General features: G+C 45.9%; 1 protein-coding gene across 8 annotated transcripts in view; it reads right to left on the reverse strand.

Annotated features, from left to right (window-relative positions):
* The window catches only part of Srrm1 (Serine-arginine repetitive matrix 1), a 94,469-nt gene that overhangs the window by 67,477 nt on the left and 6,362 nt on the right, over window positions 1–20,630 (reverse strand). For all 8 annotated transcript variants that reach the window (XR_010564484.2, XM_065432290.2, XM_065432295.1 and 5 more), the window contains 2 exons: window positions 4,462–4,718; window positions 2,005–2,109 (listed from right to left, as the gene is read on the reverse strand). Coding sequence is in view for 7 of the 8 variants with exons in the window: in XM_065432290.2 (XP_065288362.1) it covers window positions 2,005–2,109; window positions 4,462–4,718 (362 nt within the window). In the remaining variant the exon portion in view is untranslated. The remainder of the gene's footprint in view (window positions 1–2,004; window positions 2,110–4,461; window positions 4,719–20,630) is intronic.

The raw sequence follows: 20,630 nt of genomic DNA on the forward strand, positions 1-20,630 counted from the left end.
ACTGCACCAGCTAATCGTGTATGTATCGATTAGCACGTAGTGTTTCCACTTTTCATCGTGCAATCACGGCGGTGCACCGTCCCCATTGGACGGCCTGGCAGAACAACAAGCCTCAAAGATCAGAACAATGGCCTCCAAAGCACTGTGCGTTTGCAAGCGAAGCCACATCAACATAAACATCAACGCCGTGGCAGAGAGTGTTCTGGCGTTATGCAAGCTAGGGTTCACGTCATGGTGAAGCTTGGGTAAAAAACACCGGGTGCTCAGCATAGAAGAAAAATTGGACATCATTCATGCTATCGAATGTGGCCCAAAGAAGTTGGCGCAGGCATGCGACAGGGATCTACCGTTGACTACAGTGTGCGGCATTTAGAATGCGAAGAACTTGCTCGGCAGTGCTGCTGCGAGCAAGAAGAGATTGCATTCTCTCGGAATTCTATTTTTCATAGGCAAGTGGGCGACCTCATGCTGTTTCAGTTAAGCAGTACTACCGTTTAGTACCGTATTTACTCGCATAATGATCGCAGCCTTAAATTTTGTCGTGAAAATTCTATTTTTTTTCTTTCCCGTGTAATGACCGCGCCCTGAACTTGTTGCAGCAATATGTCGTGTGCCTAATGTAGCTAATGATGATCGCGCTTACCATCTGTTAAATGCTGCGCGAACGACTCTTGAAGACATACCAAGCGGTCTGCATGCACTCAACATTCTTAAGCAGATGCCCCATTTCATTCCTTTCATCACTTTTCGCACTTCCATGAAGAAAAAAAAAAAAGCTACAACTAAACTTGCCTTGGCTTTATTATTTGTAGGCTTCATAATGGTTTCGGTCAACAACAACAACATAAAGGGCACCTTTCGATTCTTCTCGTCTGCACTCGTGGGCACGCGACAAATCGCGACTGGCAAACGATAGTGGCCACGTTTACACTGATGTGTTAAAGTGTACCCAATTTATGCTCCGACGCTTGTAACACGGCTAAGATATTCGCCCACCCTTAGCAGAAACGTGCCGTATTAGAATAGCAGTGAAGACAAATGCCGCAGTTTCCACAGCATGCCCGCCATATGTTTCTATGTCACTGAAGTACTAAAGCGCCAAACAGATGACACAAGAAGAGACACAGACGAGTGCTTCTTGTATCGTCTGTTTGGCGTTTTAGTACTTCAGTAACATGCCCCAACTAGCCCAACAAAAAGTTCTGCTTGAGTTTCTAAGTCACTGGCAGCTAAGTGCACCCATCTCTGTTTCTGTCCCCTCAAAGTGGACATGGCTAAGTTATTGTCACAAACTTGCCGATATTAACGATATTATTCATTACTGATGGGGAAGAAACTGTTTCAATGCACGTAATGCACTCACAGGAAGAAAAATAATCGTGTTCGGAGCGTTCGGCTTGCTCCGCCGACCGCCGTTTTTGTTTTGGTGTGCCGCGCTGACAGCGGCAGTCGGGCAGCCCGACTGTGGGCTTGTCATACCGCAGCAAATGCGGGAAAAAAGAAGAAAATGTTTCTTTGCGTGGGAAATTTAATCCACGTAATGTCACACCCCTAAATTTGCATCAATTTTTTTTTTACAGAAAAGTGCGAGCATTATGCGAGTAAATACAGAACACACTTTTTCTGAGCTCCAGCCAACTACGGTTTCACTGTAATAAACGGGGTAACATTCCGGCGAATCTCGTTGCCGAGAGCTGCGAAATGTTCACTGGGGATATGAAAATATTTGGTAGTCACGGGATTTCGTTATTGCGGGTTTCGACTGCATCTAGTTTCTAGATGCCTGATAGCTTTTTCCAACTCTGTTGGCAGCTTGTGCCTGTGCCTGTCATGCCTTCTTGTATAGCTGTGTGCAAAATAACACAAAAATGTATAATTGGAAACAATTTGCCGAAACATTTACTCTACTTCTAAACCTAGTAGTAAGGTGCCCATGCACATATGCTCACCCATTGGAAGTTGCATACAAGAGTGTGTCGATTATTACTGTAGTTGCCACTGTACCTGCGACGCCGATCCTTGGCTGGAGAAGCGCGCTGCCTTCGTGGGCTCTCAGGCCTGTGTTTTTCTGCAGAGTCTTTCCGTGCTTCACCAGATGGTGACGCAGCCCTGAGAAGAGAAAACGCACTTGTGTAGATAGCACAGAATAATTTACGTCACAAATCTACAACTGAACAATGAAAGGAAGCCATCACATGGGGTTCCCTAAAAGGTGCCAAAAACTGCTTTTGTAACAGTCACAGAATGTCTTGAAAGACTAAGCCCTCACAAATATCATAACCCCAAGGATTTCTTCAAAGCATGGCACCAATTTTCACATAACTTATTTGAGTTTGACCTTAAAGTTATTACGACTGACTTTTGAAGGGATGGTGGAAATTGAAAATGTTAGTGTTATACAAATACACTATTTTAGATCCTCCACACTGATTTTTGCACATTTTAGTTTGAAAATCTAATACAGCGGAACCTTGGTTATGCATCCCTTGATTTTGCGACATCCCAGGTTTTACGAGGGATTAGTGCACTCCCGCAGAACTCTGGATGAAAACAATGCTTTAAACACCTCCATTATACAATGCAAGATTACGAATGTGCCCACTCATCCAACGGCCCATGCAAAACTGGAAAACTAACGGTGGATGCGTGACAAGCGCCACCAGCCTCCGACAGCTTCCTTTCGGTGCTATCCCCTCTGCCAAGAAGAGAGTGCCGCTTTGCACGCCGGAAACTCTGACATGCTTCTGGGCTCCCTACTGGCCTCCTTTATCAGGGTGTCTACCAAGTTGACATTTCCAAGTTCCTTGAGTTTTCCAGGTTTTCCATGGGTGCCTTTGCAAAATTCCCTGAGTGACAGACAACTTTGTTTTATGTCAGGACAGGATGACACCATGTCGCCCAATGCTGTCACTCTCTAGTAAGCATGTTAAAAAAAAAAAAAACCCCTACTTAATCCACTTTAAATATGAAGGAGTAGTGTTTATTTTACTCCAAAAGAAAACAGAAGTGAGGGGTTAGTAAAATGCACAGCGAATAAAATATCTTTGAAAAAAATGATAATACCCATTGCAAATAGAGTCGAACATTTTCAAATATGAATAAAAAGAGATGCATACAGAAGCAAATATTTTCGAAAATGAGCTATTTCTATCAACTGATAGTAAGCTCATTGGTATGAGGCCTGAACTTTGTAACAAGCGAGATTCTCTCGCAACAGCTCGTGTCAACCTCAACCATCCTGACATACTCTAGGCCAGCGCACAACGCCTCAATGTGTCGTTTCACTGCTTTATAGAGTTTATTTTGGTTTGTATGAGGGACACCTGTATCTTGGCATCAGCCAACACTGTTTTTTGAGCTCAAGTTCCTTTAAAGAAACAGTGACATGCTTCCTTTCTCGTTCATTCCTCGATGCGTAGGTCCTTTGTCTTCTTGTTCTCCCTCGACTGCGGGTTCACCACACCTCTAGGAGCAAGGAGGCTCTGTTCAAAACAAAAATGGCGTTCAGCAAGCCGAACTGTGCACCGGTCAGAGTCGGTGCCTGGTGCTCTCGATCGAGTTGGCTCAAGGAGTGTCCGAAAAATCAGACAAGAGGTTGCAAGGTGTCAGAACTTTCGGCAGTTAATACGGTGTTCACGGTTCAGTTAATACGGCAGTTCACGGTGGTGCCGTGAAGCAGACCGAATAATTGAGCATGTCCAAATGTACAGTACAACACAATTTGCGTCGCGCATACAATTGATTACAAATACTATGGCACCATGTTGTAGTCTCGTGCAGCACTCTGCTTTCTTCCTCACCCTTTTGCCATACTCTCCTACACTTTCCGCATCATGATTTCGTTGTATCCTCCTGCTCCACTTTCCTCCTAGAGCTCCCTTTTTCCATCTCCCACTGCGCTCCGCATTAGCTTTCATCTTTCGCCGTGTTCGCTTGCTTGGTTACACTGAGGAATGACACCGAGGCACGTCAGCACTCTACACAGAAACGGGCGCCTAAGAGCTGCACTCTGAAAACATTTTAGCATGCTGGTGGTTGCAGACAACGATAAACGGTACATTTAATTCCTCCAATAAACTATGATTGCTACCTGCACTGCAGCATTCCTTTTGCATTTACTTGTTTAGTGGTTTTATTTTCTGAGCTCTGCAGAGTGTTAGCCTATAAGTTTAAATTGAAGCTTCTCGCAACTCTGTCGCACAAAGCTGTGTGTTATATAGACAATTTTTGTTGGCTGGATTATAGGATGTCCTTGCGCGGTCCCGTGAAAGTCATATAATCAGGGTTCCACTGTACTAGGCAGTCAATTCATACACTGTAACATGATGCTGCATGAACAAATCCTGCTTGGAGTGCATTGTGAAAGCTTAAGCTCCTACCAGCTTATGGATGAAGGCTGATGCATGGTGTAGGGCTAAGAACAAGAAGACTTAATGTGCGGTTAAATTAAATTCAACTTACTTCTCTCTGGGCTTTGGCTCTGACGACTCTTTCCGAGGCGCAGGCTCAGGCTCCTTCTCGACAAACACCCTGGGTGGCTTCTCCTCGACTGGCTTTTCCTTTGGCTTGACTTCAGTATGGTTTAGTCGCTCTTTTGGCTTCTCAGGCGACCGGTCTCGCAGGGATGCTGCTGCTGCCTCCCTTGCCCTTTCAACCATTTTCTCACGTTCCCGTTCTTCTGCTCGTTTAGCACTGTCGTGCATTCTCTCTTGCTCCTCCTAATGGCAACACAGACAAAAACAAAATGCCCCCATGCCCATAAATTCATGCACTTGCAAGGTAAGAACAGGAGCCAAAGGCTGAGCTGAGTAAGGAATCAGTAAATCCTTTTGTCATGGCACTTGTAAGTAGCATTAATGCTTGCACATGGTCAATGTAAATGTTGAAAACATGGAGAGTGCATTTGCATTTCCTAACAATCCATGTGATTTCCATTGGTATTACCATCTGCTGTCCCAAGTGGCTAATTCTGGTGACAACAGCGGTGCAGCAGCACTTGTCAATGACGAAGCACAATGGAAAATGAAGCGTTATGAAATACAGACTGTCTCCTAGTAGCATAACCACATTTTTACGTGTTACATGTCACCAACTGCACCTTTATAATTTTGTTCTGAGCTCTATGATGCACTAATATCATTCTTGTCAGATATTCTTATTCTTCAATCTTCCTAATGGGTGATCTTAATTTTCTGAAAGTAACATGCTTTGGCATGTAGTCAGTACATACCCATACATTGGGATCAGCAGCTGATTTTGTAAATTTATGTTACGACTAATTTTGGCAAACAAATAACTGAACCTACTCAAACTACGTCATCCGCAACTTCTACCACACTTGACCTTGTCCTGTTGCCCACCCCAAGTGACCACACTGTTCTATCAACTTTATGCTTTAGGTCAATGTCAAGCATGTTCCTAAGAAACCAAAACACATACAGGATTATACTAAAGCTGCACTTATTCTTATTAACAAAGAACTGTCACATTTCATTGACAATTACACGTCTAACTTTCTTGAACAGTTGAGTCTAGCTGGTCTATGTTTAAGAGCAAAGTTAAGTATCTAATTAACAAATATGTGTCATTACGTGCCATTCTTTGCAAACATAAAAAAAAAAAATGGAAGCAAGGAATAAAATGCATACATTCCTCAATGCTAAGCAATCTAACAATTCTGAGTTGTGGCATAAGCACCACCACCACATCTCTAACTACCGTACTTACTCGATTGTAACGCGCACCCATTTGCCATGACTTACAGTACCGCACACCTCATTCTTTCATACAGAAATGGAACTTTCTCTCATTTGGAAAAACAAAGATTTACTCCCAATGCCCTAAAGTTGCGATAAATAAAGTCGCAGTGTTGTCTGAAAGGCGAAGCATCAATGTGATAGCAAATTAGTAGACAGCTATACGAAAAAAGGATAGTTTTATCGGCTTTATAAACTTTTAAACATTCACTTACTAACTAAATTAATAAGCATGGTGTCACGTGTGCACATGAAAATATAAACACGTCTCACTCAATGACTGTGGAAACTCTTTATGAAAACGGTGGAGTGAGGAAGTGCGGTAGCAAAAGCGAGTGAATTGACCTATGTGCGCCCTCTTGCTTCAACGTGAAATAAGCGACAAGAACACAGTGCAGTGCACCTAGATGCGTAGACTCTGCCTACATAGCCGATTGCTTTCAAGACAGGGGCCATGCGGATGCGCCATACGTAGCAGCTACTGGAGTAGAACGGCTCTTCTGTTTGCGCCAGTCCCGCAGCAGGCAAATTTCGGGCACTCCAAACACCTGTGATGCGGCCTGATTTTCGTCCGCACATATGATCACTTTCCTTTTAATTGCGGCATCGCGTGTTTTCGCAGTCGGCGCTTCCATGCTGACAGAGCAAACGCAGAAAACGGAAAGACAGATGGTGTACTAACCTAAGCACACATACTCGAAGCGTGCACAAGGCGGCCATATTGAAATGCCGATGGTGATATGGTAACGCAGATTTAGGGTCGTACTTGATTCTAACGTGCACACAATTTCTGGACCCATTTTATCGGAAAAAATGAAGGCACATTAGATTTGAGTAAATACAGTATTTAAAGATGTGATTAGTGAAGTGAAACATGTTTTCTAAAATAGAGCTCTTCCACCATTACAAAAATCCTAAAAAGCTTTGGTACATAATGGGTGGTTCTAAAGATAATACAATAACATTGAATGACAGTGACGGTGTTCCTGTCCCATGTTCACAACATTATTCCGTAATAAATGAAATGTTCACCATGTCTTTTTCCCATGAGTTAACTACCAATCTCCCCGAGTACTGTATAATCAATTACCCACTGATGGATCCTGTGATCATAGATTCTTTTGGTGTGTTGCACTTAATGAAAAACTTCAAATTGTCTTCCTCATGCAGAATGGATGGTCATAACTAGAATTTTTTTTTAACACTGAAATGTATAATTCCATAACATTAACAGAACTTTTTTCACAGTCTATTTCTTCTGGCCAATTACCCAGCGACTAAAAGGTGGGCAAGGCAGTACCGCTGTTTACATCTGGCGGCACTCACTCTTCTCTAAATGACAGCCCTACATCACTGACTAGCATCCCCTGCAAGCTCTTAGAACATATAATTTACTTAAGTTTAGCTAGCTTCCTCAAGTCTAATGTATCTTTTGCAGCTAAACAGCATGGGTTTTGTAAATAATTTTCTTGTGAAACGCGACTGATTTGTTCTACTAATGAACTCTTTGCTGCTTTTGACGAGCATTTCATTGATTGCATATTCCTAGATTTTCAGAAAGCATATGATCTTGTGTCTCACCCACTACAACGTTTTAAACTAAGCAAATTAAACATTGATCCCAATAGTATTGCCTAGATTGAAACCTTCCTTTCTAACAGAATGCAATTTGTTACAGCTAAAGATTTTGATTCCCCTTCATATGCAGTTACTTCGGGTATGCCTCAGGGTTCTGTCCTCGGCCCTATTCCACATTTAATTATGTTAACGACCTGACTAATGTATGTATAGTTCAATAATTTATAAGGCTACATGCTGATGACTGCATAATTTAGCACGTAGTAAGCGTAATAACGCTGATTATACATCACTTCAGTCTGACGTTAACGCTATTACTGACTGGTGCAGTGCATGGCAAACGCATTTGAATGCTATAAACAGTAAAGTAATGAGAGTTTCCCAAAAATTGACCATTTGTAAGCCTCCTCTTTATAACAGCGATGGTTCCCTGTTTGACGAAGCAACCTCCTATAAGTACGCAGGAGTTCCCACAACAGCTAACCTTTCTTGGCAAAACCATGTTAACTACATTGCTAATAATGCTAATTACACATTTAGTTTTCACCACAACATTTCAAGGCTGTGCTTCGAAAGATCTTAGTCACAAATTTCTTATCGATCAACTGGAATCGGAGCAAAACCGTAGTGCGCATTTCATTTTGTCAAATTATTAATGCTTTTCCAGTGTATCATTGACGAAACTAATTTTGCAGCTTCCTGGCCTCTTTCTGCATAGGAAAATGTCCCATTTATCAATGTTGCATTCGAATTTTCCTAATGTATGTCTGAAAAATGAACTCAGTGACCCGACTTGTCTGTCGTGTCGTACTAACCACTGCCATAAAGTTGACATCCCTTTTTGTCGCACTAATTTGTATTCAGATTACTTCATCCTGAAGACAGCCAAGGAATGGAATAAACTGCCCACCCTCGTTGCCACCATTCTCGATGTCTCAGCATTTGAATCTGCTGTTGAAGATTATTGTATGTACTGATATACACTTTTTTTCACCACCCCCTTCTGTAATGCCTTTGGGCATTGAAGCTATTGAAATAAATAAATAAATTTGCACGGAGGCATAACATCCACTGTAAGAAATACTAAGCTCAGTTCCTAAACTGGTCTACAAGTGGAAGTATTTGCTTACATTTCAAGATCATGGCAGATCACGGAACAAGACATGATATAGTGCTTGCTCGTTGTTTTAACGATGCATGCAGAATGTACAATCTGGCGGCAGGCACTACATAATCGGTATGATATTGCAGGACTGGCATTTTGCCTACTGGCCAGTCAAGCCAAGCTTTGGGCCAAAATATACACAAATGTCCAAGTTGCTCTTGCTGACTATTTGATGTTTCTGCTACCAGAATACATACTCTGTGCTGCCTATTCATGTTCATGTAGTATTCATATTGCTATAACTGATGTCTTGGATAGACCTTTTCATGAGGGGAAAGACCACCTCTTCTCTCTCATGGGGAAAGACCATCTCTTCTCTTGAGTGTTATGCACGAGTCGACAGGCCTGTGCTGCAGTTTCCGCAGTGCTTTGGTGAGGGGCTTACGTGTGTTCCCAACAGTCCACAGTGCATTTTAGCATCTCTGAGCACTTTCATTGGTAATGTTTAGAGCAGCATAATAGTTAATCAAAGGCCAGCCTGGCCAGACAATTTTCAGGTTTAATTTATTACATCTGATAATTTTTATGTGTGTGTTTGTTATACCACTGTTCAAATATAATATAGCATACAACCACTTGATTTATTGTATATTTATGAGTATAGCCCACACCAAACGTTTTTAAATTTATCAGTAAAGTTGGGGAGTGGGTTACAGTCGCCGACCATTCTCGGACCTCACGGGGACTGCGGAAATGTCCGAATAAACAGGTGTCCGAAAAAGCAGATTAAGAAAAAAAAATTAAATCCTTTATTTCAATGCACTTATTCAGGCTCGGCAGTAGGCTGAAGGCTGAAGAAATCGTGAATGCGCCATTGCACGCTGTTCCGTTTACGCGCAATCAGATATGCCTGAATCTCGGAGAGGGTTGTACGGTCACTATAGGCGGCTGAAAGCACAGTCACTGATTGTACACACTTTGCAGGCGACAGCAGCGTAGCACATGGTGCGTCATCTTCCGACTCAAGAGTCATCGTCCGGCGGTGCAGCGGAAACCTCACGAATGATCTCGCCGTCATCAAGTTCTGCACATGTCAGTACAGCAGCGTGAGCAGCTGTGAAACTGTCAAATGACACAGTGTCCAGAACCACTGCACAGCTCTTGGCAGAACATTTTCGGCGTCAGTAGCGTGCACATCGGAAGGCGACAAATCCTAGCCTCCCGGCAGCCACTTGCCGGCATTCCCCAGCGCAGTCTGCGTGGGCACTGTTGGCGCCATTAGAGACTTGACGCGATGTTTTCGTATGCCGCGTAGGATCACCGAAACCTCGACACAGCACACAAAGCAAACACCACCGTGCCGACACCAGTCACACAAACGAAAAACGTGGCCTGCTCGCAGCGTCGTGCGTGAAGAAACAAATCGGCTGTGGATTGTCTTGACATGGCTTACTAAGCTGAAACCGGAACTGCTGCAGAGCCACTCTATCGAACAAGGCAGAAACGATGATGATGAGCAGGGATTTCCAGTAGCGCCATGGGGCAGCAAGGAAGCTCCGTTCAAAACAAGAATGGCGTTCAGCAAGTCGAACCATGCACCGGTCAGAGTCGGTGCATGGGGCTCTCGACCGAGTTGGCTCAAGGAGTGTCCGAACTTTCGGCAGTTGTTATACATTATGGTCTATGGGGAGAATGGCGGTTCCGCAAAGCAGACCGAATAATCGGGCATGTCCGAATTTTCGGAGTCCGGAAAATCGGTCGGCGACTGTACTTGGGAAAAAAAAAAAAAACTGCCTTGAGGTGTGGCTTCACGGCAGCGCAGTGCGTGCTGCCATGAAGCCACACCTCAAGGCTTGATTTTTCGTCTATTCAAAGTTTTATCATCCCCTAGGGAACCCACTCTCTCCCCACTTCAGTGTGTTGCAGTTACAGAGCCGCTGGTCAAAGATATACAATGTGAATGAATCATGCATCCACGAATGGAGACTGTTTTTGAAGATTTGAGTGGTGTTATATGCAGTTATGCATGCGGATTCTTTCTTTTTTTTTTTTCGGGCTATTGTAATTGGGTATGCGGCGGAAAAATATGGTGATTCACGGTACCGTTCAACAAGAGAGCATGCTTGAGTATATTGGAGAATATGTGGAGTTCCGATAACATGGTGAAGGCAAGTGCGGTTCACCAATGCCAGAACGTGGGAGTCTTGGTTACAGAGAATGGTGACAAAACACCCACTGCACCCACAAGTGTGTTGAACTCTACAGTCCAAGAACATTCATCCATAGCAAAGTGCAAACCACAATTATAACAAAACTTACTTTTCACAGGTCACAAAAACAAAGGCAAATAACCTGGCTCACTGTTACAAACTTACACATTTACTCATGGGAGATGCTTCTAGTGCCTTTCTTTTTTCTATCCAACGAGCAGTACGATGAAAGTAACAGCTACACCTGCGTGAAAACTAAAAATGGGGAAAAACACAACATCTGTAAAAACAGGAATTTCTAAATACCAAGGAGGTTAGCTTTTGTCAAAAAGAGATAGGAGGTTAGGCTCTGTGTTAAAGGGCCCCTGAAACAGTTCGGACAAATTTCGTAGGCGCGTAGGGTACAGCTTAAGTAGAACATTCGCACCACAATTTAAGTGAAGCGTTATGTATTAATGGAGCTGCAAGCGATTAGAAGTTACCCTCCTCCCTAGCTATGCTTTTCCTCCTCAACTCGCTCGCCGAGCGAGCGGCGCTAAGCTCCGCCTTCACTGGTTCAGCGTCACGATGCGACGTCACATCGCTTACTTCTGGTTGTTTAGGAGCACGCCCCCAACGCGCGAGACCTCTCCACTAGCCGCTTGGCCGTCGACCGAGAGCTATCGAAGCAGCGTGCGTTGCGAGCATTCTGTCGTAGCGCCGAACGTGTCCGGTACTCCACTAAAAACAGGCAAGCTGGTCATTTCGGCAAATGACTGGAGGCATAAACTCAAGCTGATGAAGGAACTTTGGCGTAGACGTACGTGAGCAGCCTGATCGGTCTGCACGGTCCAGACACTTGCTGGCGCAGCGCTTAACCAGTCAAACAAAGCGCTAATATTGCTCTAACCAAGTGTAAAGCATTTTAAACATTTATAAATCAACGTGTTGATGATTACACTCCTGCGAAAAATACACACCAGCAGCAAAGAATACACTTCGTTGCTGCTACTGTGTATGGTTGAGCTCTGTGCCACCAGGTGGCTGCACCGTGCAGACCGTTCACATTTGCCCTTCTGCTCATCTCGTGGCTCATCCCGGCACAGTCAAGCGGCCAGACCCTGTCCCCTTGCGCTTGCGTTTGCCCTAATACTGGACTCGCGGTTTGCAGGTCACTAGGTTTGCAGTCCACAAGGCAACAAAGTCGAATCATAGTGCTCGCGAAAAGACTGAGACCGACTCTGACCGCGGAGCTCTCGTCAAAATGGAGTACGTTGTAACACAAGCAGACGACATTTGCTGTGTGCCGGAAGTGCTGAAGTGTACTAAAAAACTATTCTTGTGTATTCTCTTTAAGTTATTTTCTTTTTACAAAAACAAAGTAACTAACATTCCAACTATTACGAGCATCATTTGTTTACCATAAAGTTGGAAAAATTATCGACCACGCGCCCTGGTCAGCCAATCAGATAGCTCGCCCATGTGACGTAATATGGGTTATTTGCATCATATGGGTAGGGGCGGCTTAAAATTCCGCCGAGCAGTGCGCTGCGATCGGCAGCGATGGGTATTTTTAAAACCTTATAATAAATTACACGCTTTACGCAGAGCACTTAGATGCATCAATTAATGATCAGAAGAACCTACTCTAACGACTCAGTACGTTTGTAGAAAATCGCCAAAATCGTTTCAGGGTCCCTTTAACCTTAGGCACTGCCCAGACTTTGTGCATATAGACACTGTTGAAAGCTTACAGTAAAAACAAGCATATAATAAGAACCTGCACATAGTACGAGGTGAAATTCTTGGGACGTGAAATGGAAAAAAAAGTTTTATCCATGTATAATACGAGTTAGGAAAACTCGAGGAAAACATTTATTTAAATTGCACTCCACACTTCAATCACTGTCTTCCTCAGCTGCGCTCTCTTCGGATAGTTCTTTGTTGGACATATCTTCCCAGAGGTACTTATTCTCTGTGCCATCGAGCGCGTTCGAGATGCCGCACTTCTTGAATGCGCGACACACAAGGTCCTCTGGTATGCAGGCCCATGCATCCGTAATCCACCTGCATAGTGCAGCTGGCAAAGCCCGCTTCAGCCACCCGGTCGGCGTCATTGCAGGCGTCATTGCAGGCTCACCTGAGCACATCCAGTCTGCGTAACATCGCTTGACCGTGCCCTTGAACGGCTTGTTCACGCAAACACCTAAAGGCTGCAGCTGATCATCCCACCCTGGATAATGCCAAGTTTAGTACCGGATTCACACAACAGCCTCTTCATTGAGTCAGCCAAATGGCAACGAAATGCATCCAGCATGAGGATGGAAGGGAACGACAACAGTGTGCCGGGCTGCCTACACCAGATGGACTGTATCCAGTTGAGCACAAGATTCTTGTTCATCCAGCCTTTCCCATGGCATCTCACGACTACATCTTTTGGCACCTCCTCACCTTTAGGCACTGTCTTGCGCTTGAAGATGACATGGGACAGAAGCTTGCGTCCACCTGCCATGCACGACAACATGACGGTAACTCACATTTTCTCGTTGCCAGTAGACTGGACATAAACTTGTTTAGAGCCCTTTTCGTGCACGGTGAAGGGCGATGGCATGTCCAGATAAACCGGTGTTTGGTCAGCATTGCCGATTTGCCCTAGCTGGAAGTTCTTGGACTTGCACAGTGAAATAATGTGGCACTGGAAAACCACAAGTAGCTCTTCGAATGATTTGGTCAGCTTTTGTGAAATCATAGTTCGGCGGCGTAAGGAAAAGCCATCACGGCACATGTAGCGATAAATCCTGTGCTTATTCACTTTGAAGGCGGAGCTTGGTAGCCCTTTTTCTCTTGCAAGCTCGTTAGCTTTTGCCTGCACAAGCTCCACGCTCACAGCTAGATGCGCGGCTCGCTGTTGGCGTTTGAACTCTGTCAGGGCGAGTTCGATTTCCGAGAATGTCCTACTCTACAGGCCGCGAAAGCTTCTTCGCATTCCACTGCGCGCGAAAAGGGCTTCCTTCTGTCGACGCCATCTGCGAATGCTTCCCTAGTTGAGGCCCAACTGCATCCCGACCACACTCTTGCCAATGTCCTGTGCGGCTAAAATAACCTTTCTCTTGAAAGCAGCAGAGTACTGTTTTCGTGGTCCAGACATTCATTGCAGAATAAAAAAGATACACTTCGCGAAGCGTGGTTTGCACGTGTGCTGCCGAGGTGTGCACTCGACAATAACTGAAAGAAACGATGCTGTATTCACGCAGCAATAACGAAACCAAGCCGTAGCCATGCAGCAATAAGGAAGCCAAGCCGTAGCCACGCAGGAATAACAATTTCAAGCCATAGCGACGCAGCAATAACGAAACCAAAACTTCTAGCCCAAATTTCTGACAAATTTTTGTTCAGATTTGCATATAGTACGAGGCGAAAATTTGGGACGCTACTACTACTACTAATAATAATAAAAAAAACCTCGTATTATGCGCGGGTTTTTACGGTAACTTTAGGGGTGTGTGAACACTTGAAACTTTCGAATAACGAATCGAATAGTGTCCTATTCGTAATTGCAAATAGTTGTCGAATACTTAAAAATGTCAACAGTGCCCAAATAAACATAAAATTTGAGCAAAAGTATGGTAAATTTTCATCCCCATCGCATAGTAAGGACATAAAACTCTACAACTTGTATAGTGGAGTAGGCTTCGTCACTTAGGTGGCCATACTTTACAGGCTGTACAGCAATCATCCATGCTCTTGTTTGTTCTTGTTTGCTCTTAATGCTTCATTTGTGATTTTAATAAGCAATGATTAATAATGTACTATGTATTGTCAAAAACTTGCTAATATTAAGAATATTTGGATGTGAGCATTGTTTTATAGTATTTGTGACAATGGCTATTCATTATTAAAAAAAAAAATGGCTGTGGCTTAGCTAAGGTTAAGCCCAGGATGCGAAGCATACTAGCCTTTATTTTAGTTGTTGAACCACTGTTTAGCCTGGTGAACTGATGTTGCTTGGCTATATTTGGTTCGGCTAGACGAAGAAACAACTCATGTGTTACTCTGCTTCGCCTTCAAGAGTGGAACGCGACAGCGTTCCCGTCGACCCGCCAAGGGGTGTAAGACAATGGGCTACGGCGCAGCGACTACGCGCCCCGCATTGGACGCGGTGAGCGTCGAGCAACGCAGCGTTCGGCGCAGCAACAAAATGTGCGCCTGAGCAAGCGACGCACGCCTGAGCCTTAGAAACAGCTCGTTTCTAAGGCAACACCGCATTCACTAGAGGCGCTTTTGTACCGCTTTGAAGCATCGTACTCGTGGCTCAGTGGTAGCGTCTCTGTCTCACACTCCGGAGACCCTGGTTCGATTCCCACCCAGCCCATCTTGCAAGAGCTGAGCCAAAGCCACCTAGAAAATCAGTCTCTGTAGCACGCCGCAACCTTCGCTTCTCATTCCAACGAGCAGCTCTGTCTCCAGGAGGCATCTCACCTTGTGAGTGTATAGCAGAGGCAAGCGCAGCTGCTTATATGCCACCGCAACGCCGCGAGCGACGGCGCGAGTTGGAGCCCCGTTTCTCCTTTGTCGTGACGTCACAGTGTCACGTGGTATTGAATGCGACACCGCCGCGCCTGAGGACCTGGGTTGAGCTCTCGTAATATGCTTCGCATAAAAATCTTCGAAAACTATTTGATATTTGCTTCAATCGTATTTGATTTGGTCTCAAAAATCACTATTCATACAACCCTACTTATATCACATCACTCAGCTTAAAAAAGTACCAACACATACCATATAGTGCAGAATATAGGTCGAGGTTTTTTTCAAAAAAACATTACTAAAAGGTCACCCCTCGACTTTTATACCTGCCCTTGGCACAACCTGAATAGTCGTCTGGCAACATGTAGGAGAGGAGATCTTTTGGCATCTGCATCGTTATCGCCTCCATGGTGACCGACGCGGCTCAATTTTAACGTGGCCTACGTAGTTGGACCGATGCCATCTTCCCTTTTTGTAGAGCAATCGTTTCTGGCGTTGCTAATTTCCCGACCACTTGCAAAATGAGTACAAATACTCAACGTCAGCTCACCGCGGTGTCTAAAAAGAAAGTTGAAATGCATGGGAACATGTCCACCCAGAGGCAATTTGGCGTCTCGGAAAAAAGCGTTTGGTATTGGCGAACGCAGAAAGTCAAGCTGTCTGCCTGCAACGCGCGGAAGATGTCCTTTTGTGGGCGCCATGCGGTGCACCCGGAGCTCGAAGACAAGGCGGCTTATTTCTTCCGCGAGCATAGTGCCAGATCTTTGCCAGTGACAGCGGAACTCATCCGCATCAAAGCTATCAAGATTGCCCGAGAATCCGGACTGCCCAAGGAACAATTCAAGGGCTCCATTTACTGGGTTTGTCGCTTCATGCGACACAAGGGATTCACACTTCAACGACGCACATCAATCTGCCAGAAGCATACGAGGACAAGCTGGTCGAATTCCAGCGCTATGTTATCTGTCTCCGGCAGCAGCATGGCTACATGCTAGGACAGATCGGCAACGCTGATGAAACGCCGGTGTGGTTCGACATGCCGTCGCCCACCACAGTGTGCGAACGCGGCGCAAAAGGAGTCAAGCTTCTTTCTACGGGGAATGAGAATTCACGCTTCACGGTGATGCTCGCGTGTACAGTCGCCGACCGTTTATTTGGACCTCACGGGGACTGCAAAAATGTCCGAATAAACAGGTGTCCGAAAAAGCAGATTAAGAAAAAAAAAATGAAATGCTTTATTTCCATGCACTTATTCGGGCTCGGCAGTAGGCTTGAAGAAATCGTGAATGCACCGTTGCACACTGTTCCGTTTACGCGCAATCAGATAAGCCTGAATATCGGAGAGGGTCGTACGGTCACTATAGGCGGCTGAAAGCACAGTCACTGCTTGTACACACTCCACATGCAACGGCAGCGTAGCACATGGTGCGTCATCTTCCGACTCGGAGTCATCGTCCGGCGGTGCAGCGGAAACCTGATGAATGATCTCGCCGTCATCGAGTTCCGCGCAGTGTCAGCACCTGTGAAACTGTAAAATGAGACGGTGTCCGGAATCGCAATGCAACCACTGCGCAGGTCTCGGCAGAACATTTTAAGCGTCAGTAGGTAGCACATCGGAAGGCGACAAATCTTAGGCCTCCCGGCACCCGCTTGCCAGCATTCCCCAGTGCAGTTCGCGCGGGCACTGTCGGCGCCATCAGACACTTGACGCGATGTTCCGTATGCCGCGTTGGATCACCGCAACCTCGACACAGCACACAAAGCAAACACCACCAGGCCGACACCAGTCGCACAAATGAAAAACATGGCCTACTCGCAGCGTCGTGCGCGAAGAAACAAATGAGCTGCTGGATTGTCTTGACATGGCTTACTACGCTGAAACCGAAACTGCTGTAAAACCACTCCATCGACCAAGGCAGAAACGATGATGATGAGCGGGAATTTGCAGTAGCGCCACGTCGTGGGCTGCAAGGAGGCTCCGTTCAAAACAAAAATGGCGTTCAGCAAGTTGAACCATGCACCGGTTAGAGTCGGTGCATGGTGCTCTTGATCGAGTTGGCTCAAGGAGTGTCCGAAAAATCAGACGAGAGGTTGCAAGGTGTCCGAACTTTTGGCAGTTGTTAAGGGGGGACGCGGGGATCAGATCGCGAAAATCCCCAAAAAGATCGATTTTTGGCAACGACGCGTTTCGGTATCTGCAATGCCTAATCTACATTGTATCAAAATGGTTTGACTGAAAACGCGCTAAAAGTGGCCGAAAAAAATTAATTTATCAGTGCGTAGGGCGAGAAAACGGCTTTAAATCGCGCAAAATCATTGCAGTTCGCGTAGCCATGACTCGTCTTTCCCGCCACCGAATGCCGCCATCTTGGTATCGTTCGAAAGCTCGAAGTTTCGCCATTCCGTTTCCGATTTCTTCGGTCGTCGCCATCATGTAACAAACACACAAACACAAAAGAAGCGCGGGTCTGCTAGAGGCGGTCACACGGGCCCTGCGATGAAAGCGGGCCTCCGATTGGTTGCCGTACTGAAAGGCGTCTCGCCATTGGTTGCTGCTGCAGCAGCGGGGAAGCTGGCAACCATGGCGGACCGCAGTTGTCTGCTTTGAAAACCACACTGGCGTCTTACTTCGTTTGACACTCGCAGAATTCGGATTTATGAAAGCTCCCAGGTCAGCGATGGATCCTCGTTCGTTCAAAAAGAACTTTTAAATGAAGCATGCCTTCGGAAAATGGAAGCGCAAGCCTCCTACGGCGAGAAAAAGACGGCGGCCAGCGGGGGAAGCGGAGAACCCGACTGAACACGCAGATAACGTGCCGCGTTATCTTGCACCGTGCGATTCCAGCAGCGAAGCCGACAATCGCACTGTGAGATCGACATTGATAACCAAGCCACCGGAAGACGTGCCAACGGAGGCTCTCGCACCTGTGCGTACGGCCGCGCGAGTCGGCAAGCGAGCTCGCGTTGTTGGAGGCGACGCGGGTCGAAGGTCTCCATCGCCGGCAGAGACGGTGTGCGTTTCCGATGCATCGTGCGACAGGGACACGCAGCCTGCGAGTGAGCCCCAACCGTCGACGAGCTACATACTGTATGGTGACTCGAGGCTCATCAGACAAATCGTCTCACGATTCAGACGTGCCTCGAGCCGCGTTTTGTGTCAGCGGTTACTGCAGAAGCGCAGGCATGCAGCATTCGCGACTCCCTTCGCGCAGTGTCCGCGACTGAGCGGAAGCAGCAATGCCAAGAACAAATTTCGGCCCCTTGTGACTGTGAGTTCATTATTATGCCTGTTTCCGCGATGAACACTGATCGCTAAAACTCTGTGCCCAAGATGCCAACAGCGTTCTGTGGGTGTACACTGCGATACCAGGCTCGGTCTGGCAATGAAAATGGTGGTCATGCACTACTCCAGACGGCGCAAGAAAAGGATAAATAACGCCTGAAGAAGGCATCCAAAGCCCACCAAACAATGAGGCAAAGGTGTAAGAAGATGCCTGACAGCAACGATTCAAAATATTACAGCCCTGGTGCTTTTTAATAAATCTGCAGTGCTTTTAAAACTTTGCGGCCAGTTTTCTCAATTGCATTTTTTTTGTCAATCACCTCGCTCGTGGAAAGCGTAGCACAACAATGGCTGGACCGATTTTGGCCCAGTTTGCTTTGCTGTGATCCACAAGCTGTGCTTTACTTAAAGACAGTCTTGAAATGTTTCTTTATCTTTCCATTATTTAATTATTTCACAACTACTACATGGCTCCATGCAGTGAAGCACAGTCATGTGCATGTTATGTTGAGCAAAAAATTATTAGCGCACTAAAAAAAAAAAAAAATCGAACACTGTCTTGATGTAGATTAGACATCTGGGCAAACATGCAAAGTATTCCCAGCTCCCTATCATGTTTCGTTACTGTGCCAGGCTTTCCACAAGCAAGGAACTTATAAATTCTTATAAAACAAAAACTAATTAAGATATCCTAATGAAATTTTAGATTTGCCTCTTCATTGCAATGTGCAGTGTGTGTGCCAAATTTCAGCCCTTTCTGTCAAGAAACAAAAAAGTTAATTCTGATCCCCTCCTCCCCCCTTAATACATTATGGTCTATGGGGAGAACGGTGGTGCCGCGAAGCAGACTGAATAATCGAGCATGTCCGAATTTTTGGAGTCCGGAAAATCGGTCGGCGAATGTTCTGCAGACGGCAGAAAGCTGCCCCCATATGTAATCTTCAAGAGGAAGACGCTGCCAAGGAGGCTTTTCCGTGGGATGATGTCGTTCGCGTGTATGAAAAGGACTATATGGACGAGGCCGTCAGGCTCAATTGGATCAAGACCGTCTAGAATCGGCGACCTGGCGCACTCCTGCGGTGTCCGAGCATGCTCATCTTGGGTGCATTTTGCGGGCACTTGACCGAAGGGGTGAAGCAGGCACTCGCGATGGGAGGACGGAGCTAGCCGTCATTCCGGGAGGCATGACGCCAGCACTTGCGGCACTGGATGTCGTGCTCAACAAGCCCTTTAAAGACCATGTCCTTGAACAGTATAATCAGTGGATGGCCGGCGACAACCCGACGACTCCAACCGGCCGGCTGCGCAGGCCGCGTCTCGCCCCTGTGGCCACATCGGTGTCACAGGCTTGGCGCTCGCTGCCCGACAATATGGTGGTGCGGTCATTCAAGAAGTGTTGCAATGGCAACTCCTTGGACGGCACCGAGGATGACATGCTGTGGGATGCAGCCAGTGAAAAGCAGTCGTCTTCGGACGAGAGTTCAGACAGCTCAAACAAATGAGCAGGTGATGAGTATGGCGGCACCACTAAATAAAACGAAGTTTTGTGCTTTATAATTTTTATGTTGACTTCATTGCTTCAATGTAAGGGGGTCGACCTATATTCCGCATTATACGGTAGTTTCGAAGCTCTGCTACGTGTTTTCACGCGCGCGCGCACACACACACGCACACGCACGCACACACACGCACACACACACACACACACACTGTATCTGGAGTCACTGACATTCAGAGAGCGATATTCGGTGACATCATGTAGCAGTAAGATTGGGTACGCTAATGTTGCTCATAAACAAATGAACAGAGTGCTGTGGATGTTTCTCCTGGCTACGTTCAGGCAGCTACAGTAATCACAGGAGTGCACTGAGACAGTGTACCATGATGTTACACCAATCTACCTCTTCAGCACACAGCCGGCTCTTGTCACATTGGCGTACCCTTGTGCCTCAATGGTCAACCAATCAACAATGTTTACCCTAGTGATGCCATATGCATGACCCTGCTGGCATTGCAATGTGTGAAAGGACAAACCATGACGGATTGCATTTTGCACGGGATTGTTTTTACAATTTGTGACTCCCTGCAGCACATAGCCCTACTATGTTCGCAAAATTCTGTTCGACATTCTATGTTCAGCATTCTGTACACGATACTTGTGCTATACATGCACATGTTAGAGGTGACCTATG

Source organism: Dermacentor albipictus, chromosome 5 (assembly GCF_038994185.2).
Source record: "Dermacentor albipictus isolate Rhodes 1998 colony chromosome 5, USDA_Dalb.pri_finalv2, whole genome shotgun sequence".
In the NCBI taxonomy this organism is placed as follows: Eukaryota; Metazoa; Arthropoda; class Arachnida; order Ixodida; family Ixodidae; genus Dermacentor; species Dermacentor albipictus.